The sequence below is a fragment of the Mus pahari genome, chromosome 4 (assembly GCF_900095145.1).
Source record: "Mus pahari chromosome 4, PAHARI_EIJ_v1.1, whole genome shotgun sequence".
NCBI lineage: Eukaryota > Metazoa > Chordata > Mammalia > Rodentia > Muridae > Mus > Mus pahari.
In genome coordinates, this window is record NC_034593.1 from 51,640,103 (window position 1) to 51,661,376 (window position 21,274).

The 21,274-nt window shown below is 42.4% G+C and overlaps 1 protein-coding gene across 1 annotated transcript in view; it reads right to left on the reverse strand.

The window, feature by feature from the left end:
- Positions 1–15,973: 15,973 nt before the first annotated feature.
- The window catches only part of Mindy4b (MINDY family member 4B), a 34,213-nt gene continuing 28,912 nt past the window's right edge, over positions 15,974–21,274 (reverse strand). Inside the window, exons 11-12 of the mRNA XM_029537208.1 lie at positions 17,585–17,765; positions 15,974–16,116 (exon numbers count right to left, since the gene is read on the reverse strand). Of these exons, the coding sequence (XP_029393068.1) occupies positions 15,974–16,116; positions 17,585–17,765 (324 nt within the window). The remainder of the gene's footprint in view (positions 16,117–17,584; positions 17,766–21,274) is intronic.

The window sequence follows — 21,274 nt, forward strand, 5'->3', positions numbered from 1 at the left end:
AGATCTCATTGATCCTGTGTTAGCATGCAGGGAGAGAGTTATTAGAGACTATGGTTCAGTGCTTCCTGCAGACACCATTGTTTCTCACAGAAGACCTTGTCATTGTGTGGGGGAGTGGATAGCCAGGTAGACATAGGTGTCAAACACTCCTGATGACATTCAGGGGTTGGAGACAAATCAACATGGAACAAGGTTAATGTTAGGAGAGAAGTCACTTCTCCTGCCTCATTCCACAGACATTTCTCTTCTGTCATCAAAGAGAACAGACTTCAAGCATCATGGGGACTATAGAGCTCCCACTTTAAATAATACTCAGAAGAAATACAATTTATCACCCACTGACTAGTCTTCTTTTAACATATGTGAAAAGACTTTAAGCAAAAGATAGAAGATTAGTTGTAGTCATGCTCACCTAATCCAGTTGCAGGGACTTTGGGGGAGCAGCTAGGGGAGCAAGCACTGTACGGTCTGCATCTACAAATTTGGGGGTCCTGTCAGTGGCCACCGTGCTGTTCCTCCCCATGCCATTCAGATCGGTGGTTTTCACGCTGTCCCCTTTTATAGCCCCAGGTGTGTGCACACTGAGCCTCATAGCTGGCTTTCTCTTTTGTGCCCATTGAAGCAGATTGCATAGCTGGGAACAGTCTGAATTTCCTCATTCCTAACGCTGGTATCCTGGAGGTTAGAAGTGATTATCTTACAATCAAAAGGAATATCTTTATCAAATCCTGCTTCAGGAAACCATGAGGACTAGGAGGCAGAAAGATTGTAAGAGTCAGAGGGGATGGAGTATAATAGGTCTTCCAGACACAACAGGACTGATACACATATGGAGCCTGCAGAGGACCTGCCCAGAATCAAACCAGACAGGGTCCCAGTGTGACAATGGAGAAGTAGACACAAGCTCCCATCCACAACACAAGAAGCTATCTCCAAATAATACCTGCTCCAGAAAAGAAAATTTAGTTCTCCAAGGGAGTCTCACTGTGTGGACAAACCAAACTTAAGGGCAGGCCCCATGTCCAGTAGAAGATGGCTAATACAATGCAAACTCAAAGCTATTTTTGGAATATTTTTTGTCTCTTATTGCTTTGTTTGGACTATTAACTTATTTGTTTTTACTTTATTGGTCTTCTGCTTGTATATTACAATTGCTGATTTTGAGTTTTCATGGGTTTTGTGTGTGTGTGTGTGTGTGTGTTTGCGTATGTATGTTTTTGTTTGTGTCTGTGTCTGTGCGACTGTGTGGTACATGTTTCTATCTGTGAATGTATTTGTGTGTATCTGTGCTTGTGTGGTATGTGTGTATGTGTGGTATATGCGTATGTGTGTGTGTGTAGTGTATGTGTGTGTCTGTGTATATGTGTGATGTGTATCTATGTAACTGTGTGTGTCTGTGTATGTGTGGTATATTTTTGTGTCTATGTGGTGTGTCTATGTATATGTGTGTAGTATGTGTGTGTCTATGTGGTGTGTTTGTGTGTGTATATGTAGTATCATATGTGTAGTATGTGTATGCATGGTGTGTATGTGTACGTGTTAGGGGCATGTATATGTGGGGTGTATGTGTATGTGAGTGTGTGTGTGTGTGTGTGTCTGCATTTCTCTTGATCTTTCTTAGTTCCTTTTTTTTTGTTAGTTTTATCCTTGTTTGTTTCTTAAGAGAGAGATAGTTGACATTGGAAGGGTGGGGAGGATCTGGGAAAAGATGAGGGAGGAGAAACTGTGATCAGAATATTTTGTATGAGAATAACTTTATTTTCAATAAAAATAGTCTTCCATTTCTCCCTCCTTCTTCCTTCTCCCTCTTTCCTCTCCTTCCCCTCTCCCCGCCTCCTCCCTCTCCCCATCTTCCTTCTCCTTCTTTAGATAAGGTCTTACTATATAGCCCAAGTTGACCTCGAACTCATGATCCTATGTCCTAGCCTCTTGATTGTCCTCCTAGCCACTTATATGCCATTGTGTCTGGCTTATTTATTTCTTTGCAATGTTGTAGATTAAAACTACTGCTTCATATATGCTATACCAGCCCTGAACCTGAGTTCATACCCACAGCCAGTCATCATAGATGTGAATATCTGTAGAAGACAAATTACTAAATATTCATCTCCATGCTATAATCTAGGAATAATAATTCTTAGTTGGATATGGTTTTGTGTATATGTACATAACTTGCTCTCTGTGTATCATGTAAGTTCTGGAGAGCATAATTTGTTAGCAAAACATCCATGGGTTTACTTGAGCTTTGGTGGTATCATCAGGGCTATGATCATTTCTGTCCTATCCATTACTTTGTGTTTCCTGACAGTGCTGCAATGAAGATCGACTCCTACAGGATGCACGATGTGGGGACCCTCTAAGGTATTACAGAGGTGCTCCACGGATGTGGATTTCCTAAGAACTAAATGATGGTGCCTGAGAGAGCTGGGCATCCTTAAGGCATCTCGCAAATCCTCGGGGGGCTTTGGGTTGAATCTTGGCCAGGTCTGGCCCTTAGAGTGATCTTACATCATGATCGTTCTGCCCTCCACTAATACTGGGGATTGTTTCGGATCAAGCTATGTTTTGCTAACAAATCTCTCTGCAGTGAATGGGGTGAGACACAGAGGATTTTGAGCTTCAGAATGAAATGTACTTTATGACAATTGTTCTCCTTTTCCCTGGATCCTCCTGTCCTACTTTCCACAGAGAGGGAGCTTTTGCCGAGGTCCACAGAAGGTAGAGAACAGTTATATGGTTATATATTCTACAGTATCATGGATGCTCACTGCTTAACATTTTTGTTATTCAAAGGAACCCTTAAGTAGTAGGTTATTGAGTCGAATTTAGTGATTGCATCTCTAAAAGAAAGTCCTGATGTGTTGTGTTTGTTAATTTATGTGATGTAAATAAAATTCCCAAGGTCATGTTATATTATGAAGGTAATACTCAAGGGAACTGGGAGGAGATGCAGATGCTATAACACCATGCTTAGAGAGTGCAGTCAGCTCCAAGATACCACTGCTTCAGGTGACCCCTAGTGACAGAGATCTGCTCTGAGGATGCCAAAATTGACCCTTTGTCCTTGCCTATTAAGGGAACTGTTAGAGGCATTTCCTAAATAATGTATGTTTCATATATATAAAAACAGGATCATACTGTTGTAAATTTCTAAACATTGCTGAGAGGAAGATGTAGAGAACTGGACTCATAGAAATCTCTCCAAAGCTCTGTATGTGGTCAGCTGCAGAATCCAGAGGGTGCTGTTTCGAATCAGAGTTGCCTGGAAACACTTAGTTTTGAAATTGACCCTTTGTCATTGGTAATACTCAGGACCATCAGTGCAATTCTTTGGGAGGTTTTCTCTGCTTGTTTTAGCTTCCAACTAATAGATACAGAGACCTGGTATTCTTATTAATAAGCTGCAACCTTAGCTGGGAAGGTTCTGAGGTAGTCCAACCCTCTAAGCTATTTACCTCCCAGCCACAGGCCCTCAGTTACTTGCAGTTTGAGCCACTCCCTGGCTTGCTCTGTCATGTGAGTCCTTATAGCTGCTCTCTCATCATGACCTCATGGAGTCCCTTGGTGACCTGCTCACCATGATGACCCCTGGACCCTCTTCCTCGTGGCCTCATGCCTCTTCTCTTCCTTCCCCATGGTCCTCCTTGGGCTTCCTTCTACCTGGGACACGTCCCTGCTCCTGCCTGCCACACGTACACAATTGAATTGAAGTCCCATCTTATTCTTGGCTGATCAGCTCTTTATTGACCAGGAATCAGCAGCAGACTGCAAATGGCTTCAAGCCTGGACTTGCTAAAAGCTGATGTGAACCAGTCCAGCTGATGGGATTGTTTCCTGGCGCTTCAGCTGGGTCAGCTAACCAGATACTTCTGGTGAATATCTCATTGCCTGAATCCCCGCCTAGCCTTTGACTAACATTCCAGCCTTCCTGGGCCCTGACAGTAACTTCCTAATTTTAGCAGGAAGTAGTTTTAGAAGAGAGTTCGTCACTCCTTATCCTCTAGAAAAGGCCGGAGTGTTAGGTAAAAAGGAAACTTCCTGGCATAGGAGACAAAATTTCTTGTTTTACATAAAGAATGTCAGGTGCCCTATCATATTGTGTAACTATTTCAGCTAATGGATCTACCTGTTCACAGATTTGGGTCTTAACAGGTACCTTTCCTGGTATGCCAACAAGCACTACAGGTAGCTTCATTTGTATTGAAGATTCTATCAGACAAACTGACTGGCTTGAACTTCCACGACTATGTTAGTGGTTCAGAGCCAAGTTCATTGTCCACTTCTATGCTTGACCTAGCATCCACTCTTGTGAGTACATAGTAGAATTCTTTTGGAATATACAAGTGGATCATTAACCTCCACCAACCCAAAGGCTAAGTGTGTCATCTGATAGCATTTGAGGGCACCAGCAGAGATTTCCCTGCTTTGACATAATTGACCTACTTGATATTCCCATCAATGATTTAAGGAATGTCATTATTTACGATTTCCTTTTGTTCTGTTTCTATGTTGGAACATGGTATCTGGAATAAGATATTTCGCATTTCAAAAGATTCTTATTCTCTTTTGTCTTAGTTGGAGTTTTTATTGCTGCGAAGAGATACCATGACCATGGCATCTCTTACAAAGGAACACATTTAACTGGGGCTGGCTGGCTTACAGTTCAGAGGTCTAGAACACTCTTGTCTTGTCAAGAAGCATAGCAGCATGTAGGTAGACATGGTACTGAAGACATGGTGATGTAGAGCTGAGAGTTTTATATCTAGATCCTCAAGCAACAGGAAGAGAGAGAGAGACTGGGCTTGGCTTGAGCATTTGAAACCTCAAGGCCCACCCTTAGTGGAGTACTTCCTCCAGATAGGCCACACCTCCTAACAATGCCCCTCCCTATGAGCACACGGGAGCCATTTTCATTCAAACTACCACAGCTTTGAAGTGAGAGCACTGCTTTTCATCAATGGAGGACACTTAATCTGTCTGTTGCTGTAAAAAGGAGGGGAATGCCAGGACTAGGAAGAGGGAGTGGGTGGGTTGATGAGCTGGGGGAGCAGGGAGGGGATGGGGGTTTTCAGAGGGGAAACCAGGAAAGGGGATAACATTTGAAATGTAAGTAAAGAAAATATTATATATATATATATATATATATATATATATATATATATATATATGTATATCAACCCCCCGAAGGGTCTTCTATTGTTGGCTATGAAAATAGTGACAAAACAAGATACTGTTTTTTTCTCCTTCATCTTTGAAATCTTCATTTCTTTCTTCAAAGACTTGAAGTTTTTATTGTGTAAGTCTTTCACTTGTCTGGTTAGTATTACCCCAAGAAATTTTAATAATATTTTATGCTATTGTAAAAGGCAGTAGTCTTTCCCTTATTTCTTTCTCAGATAGTTTGTTATTTGTACTTATGAGGGATGCTAATTTTTCTGAGTTAATTTTGTTTCTAGCTATGTTTATCATTTGTAGGAATTCCCTGGTGGAATTTTTAGAGTCACATATAAGTACTATCCTATCATCTGCAAATAAAGATGAATAAAGAACTATGAATTCTTCCTTTCTAATTTGTATTCCCCTGATATCCTTCACTTGTTTTTCTGCTCTAGCTTAGACTTCAAACGCTATATTGAATAGGTACAGAAAGTGGATAAACTTGTATTGTTCCTGATTTTAGGGGAATTGCTTTTAGTTTCTTTCCATTTAAGTTGATATTGGCTATAAGCTTGCTGTAAATTACCTTTATTATGTTTTGATATGTCCTTTTAATAACTGATCTCTCCAGGACTTTTATCACGAAGGGGTATTGGATTTTGTCTGAGGCCTTTTCTTCGTCTAATGATTATGTAAGTGGCTTTTGTCTTTTAATTTGTTTATTAGTTTTCATAAGCTGAACCATCCCTGCATTCCTGGGATGAAGCCTATTGCTCAGGGTGGATGATCTTTTAATTTAACTTTGGTAAGTGGTATATTTCAAGAAAATTATCCTTTTCTTTTAGGTTTTCCAATTTGATTGACTACAGCTTCTTAAAGTATGTCCTTAGGAGTCTGTGGATTTTCTCTGTGTCTGTTGTTACTTCCCCCTTCTTGTTCCTGATTTTGTTAATTTGGATATTTTCTCACCACGTTTTAGTTAATTTAGATAAGGGCTTGTCAATCTTATTGATTTTCTAAAAGAATCAAGTTTTTGTTCCATTGACTCTTTGTAATGTTCTCTTTGTTTTTATTTTATTGATTTCAGCCCCAAGCTTGATTACTTTTTGGCATCTACTCTTTTTGGGTGTGATTTCTTCTTTAAGTTCTAGAGCCTTTAGGTGTGCTGTTAAGTTGCTGGTATGAGATCACTACAGTTTCTTTATGTAGGCATTTAGTGCTGTGAACTTGCCTCTTAGAGCAGCCTTAATTGTGTCTGGTAAGTTTGGGTATGTTGTACATTCATTTTCATTCGATTCTGGAAAGACTTTAATTCCTTTCTTGACCCATTTTTCATTCAGTAGGAAATTGTTCAGTTTCCATGAGTTTTGTAAGCTTTCTGCTGTTTCTCATGTTACTGATATCAAGATTTAATCCTTGGTGGTCTGATAAGTGCATGATGTTATTTCAATTTTCTTGTATCTATTGAAACTTACTTTAGGTCTGAGTATGTGGTCATTTTTAGGGGAAGAACACCTCATGAGATTCAGAGAAGAAGGTATATTTTGTCTTTGGGTGAAATATTCTCTAACTATCTATTAGGTCCATTTGGTTCATAATAACATCTGTAAGCTCTAACATTTCTCTGTTTAGTTTTAGTCTATATGACCTGTCTACTGGTGAGATTGGGGTATTAAAGTCTCCCGCTATCGCTATCGGAGTGTGAGTGTCAACATGTAATTTAAGCTATTGTAGTGTTTCTTTTACAAACTTGGGTGCCCTAGTGCCTGGGGGCAAAGATGTTATGAATTGCAATATCTTCTTAGTGGATATTTGCTTTGATGAATATGTAGTGGCTTTCCTATCTCTTCTGATTAGTTTGAGTTTGAAGCTTATTTTGTTAGATATAAAAATGGCCACATTAGCTTTCTTTTTAGGTCCATTTGCATGGAATATCCTTTCCAACCCTTTAACCTGAGATACTGTCTATTTTTTTTTTTTTTTTTTTTTTTGATGTGGACGTGTGGTTTTTGGATGCAGCAGGATAATAGATACTGTTTTTGTATCCATTGTTAGACTCTGTCTTTTTATTGGTTATTGAGACCACTGGTGGTCTCAATGGCCAATCATCGTTGATTCCTGTTATTTTGTTGGTGGTGTTGATTTTGTGTGTGTGTGTGTGTGTGTGTGTGTGTGTGTTTTCCTTCTTTTGAATTTGCTGGTCTGAGGTTATTTATTCCCTGTGTTTTCATGGTTGTAGTTACTCTTTTTAGACTGGAGTTTTCTTTCAAGAAATATTTTTAGGGTTGGATTTATAAATGTTGCTTAAGTCTGGATTTATCATGGAGTGTTTTATTTTCTCTCTCTATGGTGATTTAAAGTTTTGATGGGTATAGGAATCTGGGCTGGTGGCTAGGGTCTCAGAGTCTGCATCTGTTCAGGCCCTTCTGGCTTTTAGAGTCTCCATTGAGAAGTCAAGTGTAATGCTAATAAGTCTGACTTTATTTGTTACCTGGTCTTTTTTCCTCAGTGTTTACTTTTCCTTCTTTTGTTTGGTAGGTTTAGCATTTTGATTATGTGGCAAGGGGACTTTCTTTTCTGATCTAATCTATTCCATGTTTTATATTCTTCTTGTACTTTTATCTCCTACGATTTTGTTGAAAATATTTTCTGTGCTTTTGACTTGTGTCTCTTCTTCTTCTTCCTCTATTCCTATTATTTTTAGAGCTGGTCTTTTCATAGTGTCCCAGATTTCTAGGACATTTTGTGTCAGAAAGCTTTTAGATGTAACATTTTTCTTTGATGAATGTATCCATTTATTCTATGTACCTCCAGTGGCTGAGATTCTCTCTTCCATCTCTTGTGTTTTGTTGGTGAAAGAGGCCTTGGTAGGTTCCTGTTTGAATTCCTAAATTTCTAGAATTTCTCATTTCTAGAATTCCTCAGTTAGGATTTTCTTATTAATTCCACTTTTATTTTCTGGTCTTGAATAGTTTTATTTGCTTTTTATGTTTGTTTGTTTTTTCAACTGTTTGTGTTTTCCTGGATTTATTTAAAGGGCTTATTCATTTCTTCCTACTGTTTTTTGTTTTGTTTGATTTTTTTGGATTGCTCTAGGGGATTTATTCATTTCTCCTTTAAGGGCCCCTATCATTTTCATATAGGCTGTTTCCAGTCTTTTTCTTGTTTGTCAGGTATATTGGAATATCCAGGGCCAGTTGTGGTAGCAGAGTTGGGCTCTACTGGAAGACATATTGCACCTAGTATTGTGTTTTTACAATGGCATCTAGGCATCTGGGATTTGTATGATTACAGGTCTGGGTGCTGATTTCTGGGTTTGCCTTTGTTTCAAAGATGTTTTGTTCCTTCGTTTCTGTTTACTCTCTGGATTTTAAGAGAATGCGGTGGCTCTGTATTGCCTTGTAGGTGGCCTTTGGGTTAGTTGGAGGTGGCGAGGATGCTGGCATTGGGGGCTGGAATAAAGCAATGAGTTTGGCAGGGAGGTTGTTGTGTTTTATAAAAAGAAAGAGAAAGAAGGAATGTGTTTGGTGGAGGCTCAGTATGGTGCGGGGGAAGGGGTTGCCTCTGTGGGCCCACGTTGAGACATCCCCTGCTTGTGGACGTTGTACATCGTGGTGCGGAGCCTAGTGCGCACCACGATGTACAACGTCCACAAGCAGCTGCTTGTGGACGTTGTACATCGTGGTGCGGAGCCTAGTGCGCACCACGATGTACAACGTCCACAAGCAGAGAGAGAGAGAGAGAGAGAGGAGTGGGCAAGCAGCCCTTTATAGAGTAAGTCAGGCACACCGGGCTGTTGCCAGGTTACTGTGGGGCGGAGCCTAGACTAACTGCCAGCAGAGGTGAAGAGCAGAAGGTCTGTGGGAGCCACAAGAGCTGTGGGCGGGTGGAGGGAGAGGGAAGGCTGCAGCAGGTGGAGTGCTGCAGAGCTGGGGTTAGAGGAGAGACTGGGCCTGGAGGGTCTGAGGGAGAGAAGATCTGCAGTCTACCTGGTTCCCTGGCAAGGGTGGAGAGATCTGCAATCTACCTAGTTCCCTGGCAGGGGTGGCTTGTGTAGCAGGGAATGCTTGCAGGGTTTGAGTCTCAGCCCAGTTTTAGAATGTCATGATCAACTCCCCGAAGAGACCATAACCAGCTCCAATCCTTCCCCCACCCCACATTTCTGGACTCCCTCCAACCTTAGGAAACAGCCAATCATTGTTTATCCTCTACTTTTGTCTGTTACAGTAATTTGCTATATTCTAGCTTGTATGGATGTGTGGTCTTTCACTTGGCATAACGTTTTCAAATTCATCTATGGGATAGCCAACTACGATGTGGTCATCTACGTATGTTATTCCTTTTTATTTCAGAAAATATTCTATTGCATGAATATATTGTATTTTAAAAATGCATTTAGTGCGTGTGTATGTCTCTCTCTGTGTAACTTGCTCACCTTTACCTAGATAATTATATTTGATAATCCGATTGACAACACCACTCTCACAGCACCACCTTGTGGACAGCAGTGAAAACACTTTCTTCGTCGTTCAGTTACTGAAGGAAAGAAAATGACACAATGTTTTGTGGAAGTTTAGCATATACCAGCCACCCCAAGTCCTTTTTGGAAAGATATATGAGATGAATGTTTTAAATTTGATTAAGCTGTAGAGATGAGGGTGTGTCTCAGTTGGTAGAGTGCTCGCTTAGCATGCATGAAACACTGGGTCAAATCTGCAGCTCTATAAACCAGGTGCTTGCCTGTAATCCCCGCGGTCAGGAGCAAAGGCAGGAGGAACAGACCCTCAAGGCCATCCTCAGCTACAAAGAGTTCAAGGCCAGCCTGGATGGGATCCATAAGACCCCATGCCTCATAAACAAATTAGTAAAGTAATTGGAACTGGATAATCTGAAAATAACGGGTTGAATTCAAACCTGGTCCTCTCTGATTTTTAACACAATCATTTACTAAAAATACCTGCTATTTAGATTGTGTCTAGTGACCACTAATGACGCCTTAGGGATTTGTGACAGGATGCATTTCTGCAATCCAGTTTTTCACTTATTCTCATGAAGTCAGGTTCTCCCCCCCCCCCCGCCCCCCGGGTGGTAGGGATGGAATGCAATGTGAGACAAATGTTCCACCACTGGCCTACACCCCGGATGCAGATGGACACACAGAGTAGTAGCAAGCCAGATGGAAACACCTGGAAGTGTACCACGGCTGCTCTTGGGCTTTTCTGACTTCCTCTTGGGTCTGAGCTGTTTGTTTCCACCGTGACTTCTCTTTCACTAGTGCTTGTGTGTCCCTTGCTCATGTCCTTTAGATGGTCACTCCTGCTCTGCTGTTAGACTGACTCCCGTGGGTACTTGGGAAGCCTTTCCCCCATGTGAAATCAGCCCCCTTTCTCCTCTCCCAGTTCCCTTTTTCTCTCCCCCTCCTCTCTCCCCCTCTCTCTTCTCGATCTCTTTTTCTCTCTCTTGTCTTTCTCTCTCTCCCTTTCCTCTTTCCCAAAGAGTGTCAGACAAGAATATTTACAAATGTGAACTTAAACAATTACCATGCTGAAAAAGCCTGTATTTTATATAAGGTCAGTTTGTCTGTCCTCTGAGAGATCCCTTAGATGTCTTACATCATGCAAGTTCCTATGATTTGATCATGTCCCTCAGTATTGGTTCAGGCCCTGTGAAGTCCAAACTAACTCTAGCCAGTGGGAAGAGAGTGTCCCTCTCCCCTCCCCCTCCCTCTCTCCATACCTATCTCTTTTTAGTGAGGGAACAAAGTCTCACCAGTTGCCAAACAAGACACCCAGAAGTCACCTGCTTCCATCTTCCTCCCCTTCCCTCCCCCGCAGCCCACCTCAGCCTACCCTTTCTTTGACCTCCCCCCTCGACCCCCGCTTTCCTCAAGGTACCCACGTCAATCTCCGGTAACCGCCCTCGATCTGCTCAGATCATCCTCAGCCACACAGTCTTGACAACCATCCAGCTAGTCTCAGCACACACTCTGGGCTCTTGCCAGTCTGTTTCCACACCAAGGCATTTGTTCAAAGTGCAAATCCTGCCAGGCCTATTAAAATCCTTCTAGATCCTCGCGCCCCCTAGTGTAGAATGCCATGTGGTGCCTTGCCTGCCGGTCCAGCTGTTTCTCACCCTATCTGTACCTTGTTCTCTGCACATCGGTCCCGTTGGCTTCTCCTTTGTTCTGGCAAACCCTCCACAGAGCTTCATACCCGCTCATTAGTCTTCCAGCTCCTCACCCAGTTACCTCTGCTCAGTCTAAGCTGACTTTCCCTAGGAGGTACCTTTTCCCATTAAAAAAAATAAGATTGGCATTCCATGCTCCCTCCCTTCTAAACCCCAACCTCAGTTTTCAGTTTCGAATCAGTGTGATGGGTTTTTGACTCATGCCATCTTCTCAGGAAAGCCTAAACCCCACTAGACATGGGAGGCTGCTGGTACATGGAAGGAAATGGCCCCTATAGATCCATATTATACACTTGATCCCAGCTGGTGGCACTATTTGGGGGAAGGTTCTGGAAACTTTGGGAATTAGAGTCAAGGTGGAGGAAGATCACTGACCATGTATCCTTGAAGCTGTATGCGTCCCTGACCCCCTCTAGTGTCCTTTCCATCTTGATATGAACTTCTCTGTCTGGCTTTAGCCTCCTTACCATGATGGGAACCTATGAGACAATGAGCCAAAAAAAAAAATCCTTAAGTTGTTTTCAGATATTTTGGTCAAAAATGACATGGAGACTAGAAAAGTTGAATGAATGAATGAATGAATGAATGATTGAATGATAATGCCTACCAAGGCAATTATGACAGTTGATAATATATGCTTATTGTTTCTTATTCATGTGACTGAAAGATCCATGTGACCTGGACAGGGCAACGCAAGTCTCATCCAGTTGCTTTGGGCTGTTTCTGAAAGATGAGGAACTCCAGATCCTCCTGCCCCTTGCCTAGTCCTTTCTGGTCTAGTGACATCTGTAAGCTTAAACTTAAAAAAAGAATTGTTTTCATGTTTCTCCTCTGAAAGTATACTATTATTCTGAGTGACATACTAGTCTAGGTTTGTCTTAGGGTTTATAGTGCTGTGATAAAACATCATGACCATAAGCGACTTGAGGATGAAAGGGTTTATTTTAACTCACAGTTTGAAATCTATCATCAAGAAGTCCAAGCAGTAACTGAAGCAGCAGCCTGGAAGCAGAAGCTGATGCTGGTGCTATGGAGGAGTGATGCTTACTGGCTTGCTCCCCATGGCTTGTTCAGCCAGCTTTCATATAGCAGTCAGGACTACCTGTTCAGGGATGGTACCACCCACAATGGGCTGGGCCATCCCACATCAATCAGTAATGAAGAGAATGCACTAATATGCTGTGAGTCCCTCTTCCCAGGTGACTCCAGCTTGTGTCAAACTTGTGTCAAACTGATGCAAAACTAGCCAGAGCAAAGTTGATATTTCGAAAAGAAAATACCTCTATCTTCTCATCATCTCATTTGCACTTTAAGGCGAAGTCAGCTTAGGTCACTATTCAGAGTAATATATTCATTTAAATAGCCTTTCCCGTGTTTGAGGAGCTGTTGGGGGAATATAATAGTAATTTCCTTCAAAACACAACTTTAAAGGTAAACCAGTAGTCCAGAAAATGGACAGCTTTCGGGAAAGGTTGGAAGTCCCGAGGCAATGTGCTGTTGACATTGGCAAGGTCATGGGAAAATGGCAAAGCCTTTACCCCACTTAGGGTGAGGTTCAGAGGATTGGTGAGGCTTGTCCAGTCCGCCCTCTCCCCGGCGGTGCACCGGAGTCACTAGATATGCACTCACTGATAAGCGGATATTAGCCCAGAAACTTAGAATACCCAAGATACATCTTGCAAAACAGAAGAATACCAAGAAGGAAGACCATCCGTGTGGATACTTCATTCCTCCTTAGAATAAGGAACAAAATACCCATGAAAGGATATAGGTACAGAGACAAAATTTAGAGCTAAGATGAAAGGATGGACTATCCAGAGACTACCCCATCCGGGAATCCATCCCATCATCAGCCACCAAACCCAGATACTATTGCACATGCCAGCATGATTCTGCTGAAGGGACTCTGATACAGCAGCCTCTTGTGAGGCTATGCCAGTGCCTGGCAAACACAGAAGTGGATGCTCACAGTCAGCTTTTGGATGGAACACAGTGCCCCCAGTGGAGGAGCTAGAGAAAGTACCCAAGGAGCTGAAGGGGGCTGCAACCCTGTAGGTGGAACAACAATATGAACTCACCAGTACCCACTGAGCTTGTGTCTCTAGCTGCATATGTAGCAGAAGATGGTCTAATCGGCCATCATTGGGAATAGAGGCCCCTTGGTCTTGTAAACTTTATATGACCCAGCACAGGGGAAGGCCAGGGCCAAGTAGTGGGAGTGGGTGGGTAGGGGAGCAAGGGTGGGGGAGGGTATAGGGAACTTTCAGGATAGCATTTGAAATGTAAATAAAGAAAATAATAATAAATAAAAAAAATAAAAATAAAAAAAAAACAGAGGGATGGTGAGGTCATTCTTTGGTTGCTGTGCGAATGTCAATAGGGCAGAAAATGTCTGTTCTAGTTTTTCTGCCCAGATATTTATGGCCTGGAGAATGCTCTTCTCCAGAGACTGCTCCCACCTAGATTGGCGAAACCTGTCTCCTTGACCAGCTTTATAACCAAAGCCCTGCCTCCTCGTTTGTAAGTTAACAGCCCTGCCTCCTTGCGCCGCTGTATGCTCTAGCCCACCTCTCTGTTCTGCGGCATACAGTAAACACACTAAGTTTCTCTGCTTCAGCGGCTTCTCCATCAGAGAGCCCGTCCACCCATCCCAGCTCGTCTGTGTGTCTGTCTTTTCTTCATTCCCACCCTGCCAGTCTGGTTCGTCCCTGGGGCTGTGCTTGCTGCAGAAATAGCTAACCCTAAATAACACATCTCCATCTTAAAAATAAATCCAAATATGAGTGGGTGCTTCACTTCAAGATAAAATAAAAACTCACGCAGAGTATTGACATGACATGCAAAGTGAAGAATACCTTTATGTAAAACAATTATTATTGTTTCATATAAACATGGGAACTTAATCTTTCCTCCACTGTTGTTTTTTTATTAATAGGATTTTGTCTCAGGAATAATTTAACATAAATTACAACGTATGAAACATGGCAAGCTAACATAGCTATTAACAAGGTAAAATTTCAAAGACCATAAAAAAAAAAAACCCAAAGAATAAATGAAGGTAGGAATGGTAGTAGAGGACCTGGGCTACTTTCATACAGCTGTAAGGTGCTTTGGGCAAGAGTTGCTGGGTTTTTCTCATCAGTAACCCCTTTCTTCTTCCTTCTGCAGAGCCCTGAACTTGTGTAGCAAGCGTACCTGTGCTCAGTCATACTGGAGGGACCACCGTTGATCTTAGAGAGTCATGAACTCCTCAAGGACCAGGCCCTAGACAGTTCTTGTGCCCAAAGAATGTTCTCCTTGCTTGAGACTTGGCGGTATCTCTGGGACTGAGTGCTACCTGACAGAGTGCGTCATGGTTTGCTTTCAAGCACAGTTACCAACCCCAAAGAGACAACGTAATACTCCTAAAACAAACTGAAATTCGTTTTAGACCCCCAACCCCCCCCACCCCAAACACAATGTAGCCAAGCCCAAGGGAGACCAGGGTTGGTAGGGTTCCACTTGTCTGATCTATTTAAAATTCTCGGTGAAAGTGCCCACGATAAAGATAACATAACTAGCTGCCTGAGCCAAAGCAACGGGCTTCCTCTGTTGACACAAGTTATTGTTCACTTTGAAGCTTTGTCTTCCACACTCATTTCAGATTATAATACCATTCTTGAGCCAAATGAAAAGGCATTTAATAAATTAACACAGACCCTGAGAGCAGACCAGCTGTTCTTTGGAATCTGACCTTTGGTCTCCACACCCAAAGCCCCAAATTAGTGAGTCAGCAGATAGGCTGTGGGGGTGGGAAATGTCCAAATGCTTCCCCCTTACGTCTTCTAGAAAGAATGTGTGTCTAGTATGTGTACCTCTTCAGAAAATGTGTGGGTATTTAGCATAAGAAAGAAAGATCACATTCTTTAAAGGATGTTTACTTCTTTGAACACTGAGATGAGAAGAGGCTATTTTTTTGTAGAATCTTATTTTCTGCAGGAGTAAGACTGCCTCTGTTTATGTTATTATTGTTTATATCTAGCTTAGGAGAAGGAAGGAGCTAGAACCCTGGTCGGAAGAATGTCTCTTTCTGCCTGATGCTTTGAGTGCTTGTCTAAGCACCTGCCAGAGCTCCTCGCCCACCGGGCACCGCCCCCTCCCACTCTCCCTGTAGGAGGAAGCCTCTTTGCTATTTTACTGCAAAGAATCAGCTAATGTGGCCATGTGAGGTGTGTCCTTGGAGAGGAACACTGCCTGTACCAGGAAGGCTTGAGGAGACTTGAGCTGTTGCCATGGCTAAAAGCCGGTGATGCACTTCGATGACTTCATCCTCAAATGGATGTGAGCTTCTCCCTTCAGTCTTAGTGAAGCCTCAGGAAAAAAAAGTGAGTCAGAAAACATGAAGAGGAGAGACAGGATTTTCTCTTCCGAATTAAATGAAGGCATCACTACTCAGACTCTGAGATAAATACACGTTCCCTACAGCACTGATGACTGTAAAGGCCCAGCATAGAGAAAGAATGAGAAACTGCCAGTGGTATTTTTCAGTGGGGCTCACGAAAGAGGAATGTAGGAATTCAATGCCCATCCCTGCGCTGTACATTTTCATCCCATTTGTCCAGACCCCTCAGACTTGTATCTAGTTTTCTTTTTAGAAGAAGGGAATAGCTCCATTCCAGTTGATGGTAGCCTCTCTCCATTTGGTTCTGATTGCCATTTCCAGTGAAGAAAACCGTCTTCCTGATCCATGTTTATCTTCACGGTGCTCCCCTTCCCAGTGGTGGGAGTGGGTATCTGAGGATAGAACAGGAGCGTTGACATCCAGGTCCACTGGCCTCTTCCCAATGAAGCCAGCATACCGGGAGAAGACGCAAGGGCTGAGGTGCTGGCCCAGGGCGCTATAGTCTTAGTACTGGCTAAGTGGATGGGTTCTTGCAGGCAATGTATTAAAATGCCCATACAAAATAAGTCTGAGGTATCTTTGTGTTGGGACAAGGATATTCATGTCACTTAATGCAACGTGATGCAACACATATGTATTTGTCACTGATATTACCAGGAAAACAGATGAAAGGAAGATTCATCACTTTTTAAACAAGAGCCATTTATTTTGAGGTAGAGTATAGACAGGGAATCTAGAACTTGCTTTCAAGGCCTAGGTTTGTCTGGTATGAGCCAGGTAACATTTGAGAGAGTATTTAAAATACCATTGCTGCGCTCCCCTGATTCTTTTATCAGTCAAATATAGCAACTATACAACTAAGAATAGATCCTAGAGTGCCTGCTTCATATGGCTATTGGGAATTTAATGCTAGTGTTACATATACTCTCAACACAGTACTCAGAACAGAATGTGTGGGATGTTTGTAACCTGGAGGGGGGGCGATGCTTAGCTCACAGGTAAAGTGAAATAAGAGTGGTAATAGATATTAAAGAACACGTGGCCGATGTCACACTAAATTAAATGAGCTAATATGCACTTCTCACGATAAAAAAAAAAAATAGGGACTCCCCTCCCCCCAGGTTTATGGTGCTAAATGCAAAGTCAGTTGTTGACAAAACCATACAACTGGGGCCAAGGTTGCTGATGGAAGTCTTGTGTCCACTCTCAGCATCTGGTCAGAGGTACCAGTATATAGAGATCTCTTAAGGTTTCCTCATTAACTTAAGGCACTGGAGTTGTAATAGAGACAAAAGTGGTCTTCCTGTCACCGTGGGTTTGCTAGTGTCCATCCCAGCACCTGGCTCATAGCTTTCCTTCAAAAGTGCCTTTTGAATTAATCTGAACAAAAATTCATTCTCAATTGAGGCTGCTTCTGTCAGTGGGTGACTGTCATGTGTTTGCCTGGGTATAGAACTGGCCGGTGGGACTCTGTGTCTCCTCTTTGTTTGCATGTCTTTCCTGGGGAGGGGGGGGGCTTGGGGCAGAATTTCTGGGAATTTGACTCTTTAACCTTTATTTTTTTATTTTATCTAAAATGTATTTATTTTTCCATGTTATTTCTAGTGCTAACACATATGCACACGAGCTCAGACACACACACACACACACACACACACACACACACACACACACCCCAATGTCTCCATTTCAAAGCTACACATGACAATGGATTTAGACCTAAGCAGGAGCTTCATTTAAAAACCAAGTCTAAGTAGTTCTTGCAGTAGTAGTAGCATGAATAACCACACAGCTGTTAAACAAGGACAGCTATATCTCTGGGTGCACTAAAGCACACACTTGGGAGTCTCAAGTACTCACCTATTGTAAGATGTACAGGCTTTTTCTGGGAGGGCTGGCCACTGTAAAAGTGCAGATCAAAGACACGCTCCATTTTCCAGTCTGATAAGAGCTGCCTATTTGTGCAGAAAAGGATGCTGTAATTTCCGTTGACGTTGCACAGCCAGATAGGAAATGTAGGGGTCTTCAGCATGCTGCCCACCTGTCAGGAGAAAGGAGAATGCAGATGTACATCTAGATCTTTCAGAGTAGTGAAAGAGGCCGATTCACTCTGCTTAAAAAGAAGTTCTGAGCTTCCTATTGCACATGTAGCTTTCAGGCCCTTGTATGTGGTATAATATTCAAAATCGAGGCTTGATGGAGAATGAATTTGTGCTTACAAATGGTTTGAGAGTGGTAATGCCTCACTTTGCTCTGAATGGATTGTGCTTTTTAAAATGTAGTAGCCTTAGAAAGAAAGTGAAGATTCTCTAGCTTGGCTTTACAGTGCGATAATGTAAGCTGAAATATAAATATAGATGTAGATGCAGAAAACGAGAATGCCAGTTCTGTCTGTGTCATTGGCTAGTGTAATTGTTCCCAATGTAATTCCCAAGGTCAGGCACTGCTTCACACAGCGGATGTCAGGCTTCTGGTAACACGAACCATATATACTAGAGAAAAAAAAAATTCTAGGAAATGTGGAAAACACACTTGTGCCCACATATACCTGCGAACTAGTATGTAGATTATTAGTGAAGGCATACACACAGCAGAGTATTTTGGTTTCATATTACCATGATGGGTTGGAACTGTGGACAGTGCAGAATTCATCCGAATTAGATGAAAGAAGAAAAGGGTAAGCTTAATGCAGTGGTAGTGGGCGAACAGTGCTAGAATGACCTGACACATAAGATAATGGACTGATCCTGTTCATATATGGGAGCTGTTCTCCTTTTGGTACCTTCCAGTTTTCTGCTATGCAAATAGTGGACTGAGCATGGCAGTTCTTATTGATCAATGCTTGGCTCTGGGGTTTATAGAACAGCAACTCTGTTATGAGGGACATGGTTGATTTTGGTTGGTTGCTTTAAGTGGTAAGATGGATCCTCTAGAGGTTGATAGCAGTCATGACATAGTACCAGTCCAATAGACCATGATATTAACAGATAGATGGCCTAGAAAGTTTCCATTTCTATGATATGATGCCAAATGATTCTCATAATGTCCCCAACTTGTTTTTCCCCATGTTTGTACTTGATAGAGCAGCAAGGGCAATCTTGGGTGTTTGGGCTGAAGATCGTCTCTTAAGGCTGAATGGGTTTGTGTTAGGACTGTTCTACCTACTGTAATTGTTCATTCAGAGCACTGTGGGGAGAAGTCATGAAGGGGAGGTCAGCTGGTAAGTAAATGCCCGCTCGCCTCTTTGAATGGTCCTGTGGGTAACGGGTTGTCTGGTATCCATGCTGAAGCATCATCAGGACCTGAACTTGTTTGATTTTAGAGAAGACGAATTTGACAATTCAGTTAAAAATTCAGGCACCAGATACAGAGGTTTCAGAGAAGGGGGTGTCTAGGAAAGCCATTCAAAGTGTCTTCCCAAGACAGCCACCCCTGGGAAACTCTCTCTCAGATTTTAATGACTTGGTTTTTAAGTCTTTTTCTTTTTCATCATGTCTCAAACCATTTCTGACTTGTTTGTATAGGTACAGTATTTCTTTTCTAGAACCAGATAGATGCCTCTTCGAGCAGCCATTACTAAATAAAAACCACAGCAGTTCAGGGGGACCATGGACCTACTCAGCCCTTTATGATCTGAAGAACATTTGAAATGTAGTTGAGAGGGCAATTGAAGCCAAAGGTCAGAGACATAGGGACCATATGGAGCTACTATGGCTACAGTTCTTGACAAGTAGGGTACCATGCACGTGGCTAGCCTCAGCATTTTGGTGGAGGATGCCTAAGGTAGTTCCCCTTCTCTCATGGGTCTACAAGGAGGGGTGTTTTCTTAGGGCCAAATGTAGTAGTTAGGACATGTTTATAAGACTATCTATGAGATTTATCCATATTGAAGTCTGATTTAAAGACTGCTCTTCTGAAACCTGTAAGGCTTCATAAAGAGGCTTAGCTATGATTCCAACAGAAATACATATATAGCAGTCCCTCCCTGCCATTACCAGAAAGGAACATAACTGCTATTTACAGGTAAGAATTCCCATGTCTGAGATTGATTTCTTGAGGTAGCTGGACAAACGTCACAGGAACTGAGGATACGGATGTACTTGGGTAAAGAAGAGGACATCCATTAAGTCTGGAACAAAACAAGGAAGTTTCTGGGGCTTTGTCCTAAGAGAGTGTAAGATTTGAATCAACATGATATGGTGAAGCCTTAGCCTCATTAAAGGTTCAAAGGTCTTGTCCAAGTTGGCTAAGCATCATCAGGTCTTTGTCTGTAGAGATGGATATGTTTCCGGGGCTACAGAGACAGTACAGATCAGTGGCCAAAGTCATGAAAAAGGGTTGTAGCCATCACTGGGCTCCAGACAGGAAGGCGCATTAGGAGAATCTTTCAGGGTTCTTGAGAACAACTCTTTCAGGGGGTTCAGACAGTATCCGGGTAGACTGGCATCCCAGACCTCCGAGGAAATATTCGGGAACTGATTAGATAACTGTAGTACAACTATATTACTGTTTCTGAGAAACCTTCCATTCAAGATTATTGAGGTAGCTTGGAGTACGTGTAGAATCCAGGAAACTAGAAAGGGAAAGGAGGAGACCAGAGGCAGTGTGAAGCTGAAAGGGGGAATCATGGGGAGGCAGCTTTAGGTGGGGAGAGAGATTCGAGGGTAGGATGGAGGAGGGGGTAGATGAGGAATGACTAAGGACGTTTGAAAATTTCCATATGGAAACCTGTTTTATAATATATATCCATCTGTGTGTATGCTATTACAATTACTCTTGGAAACACACTAAAACTTGATGGTAAGAGCCTATTTCTTGAAGACACTACATACTTTGGTCATAGGACATGAAAAAAAAAACCATCAAGTTAGAACTGACAAGAAAGCTTCCTTCCTGATGGTTAGCTTTTATAGAATTGGGAGGGATTATCTAGGCTTCTGATGGGGTATGGAGTCATTAACCTTTTTACCTAGATTTGAACCTGTGCACTTCAATAATGACCCATGTGGCAAAATATCTCATGGATATAATAGTAGCATGATTGTTATAGGATTAAGTAACCACTTTCTAATAGGACTTAAGGCCTGGTCCATGAGAAGAAACACATGCTTGGTACTTTAAAACTAGCCAAGAACATTTGGTTGGGAGCTAGACAGCTCTGGAGTCAACCAAATGCTATTATTTTGTTGAATGGACAAACTGTTGTCTAAATTCATATCTCTGTACTCACAGACATGTGCAGATCTCAGACGGCACCAGAGAAGGTTCTTCATGCAGCAGACAGTGGTTAATGCAAATACTCCCAACTTATCAAAGTGCAGAAAGTAACTGTCACTGGAATGCTCAGTCAGAGATGGGACATCTGTACCACTATCCCAGCCAAGGCTCAGGGACCTTCTGGGAAGCAGAGCCAAAGGTCAGGCAGGGCTCCACTGAAACTGTGTCTCCTGACATGACAGCACCGCTGCACAAATGAACCCAAAGAAGTGGGCATTGCCTAGAAAAGATGTGCTAAAGACCAAGCCAGTCAACATTACAGCAGGGAGGGAC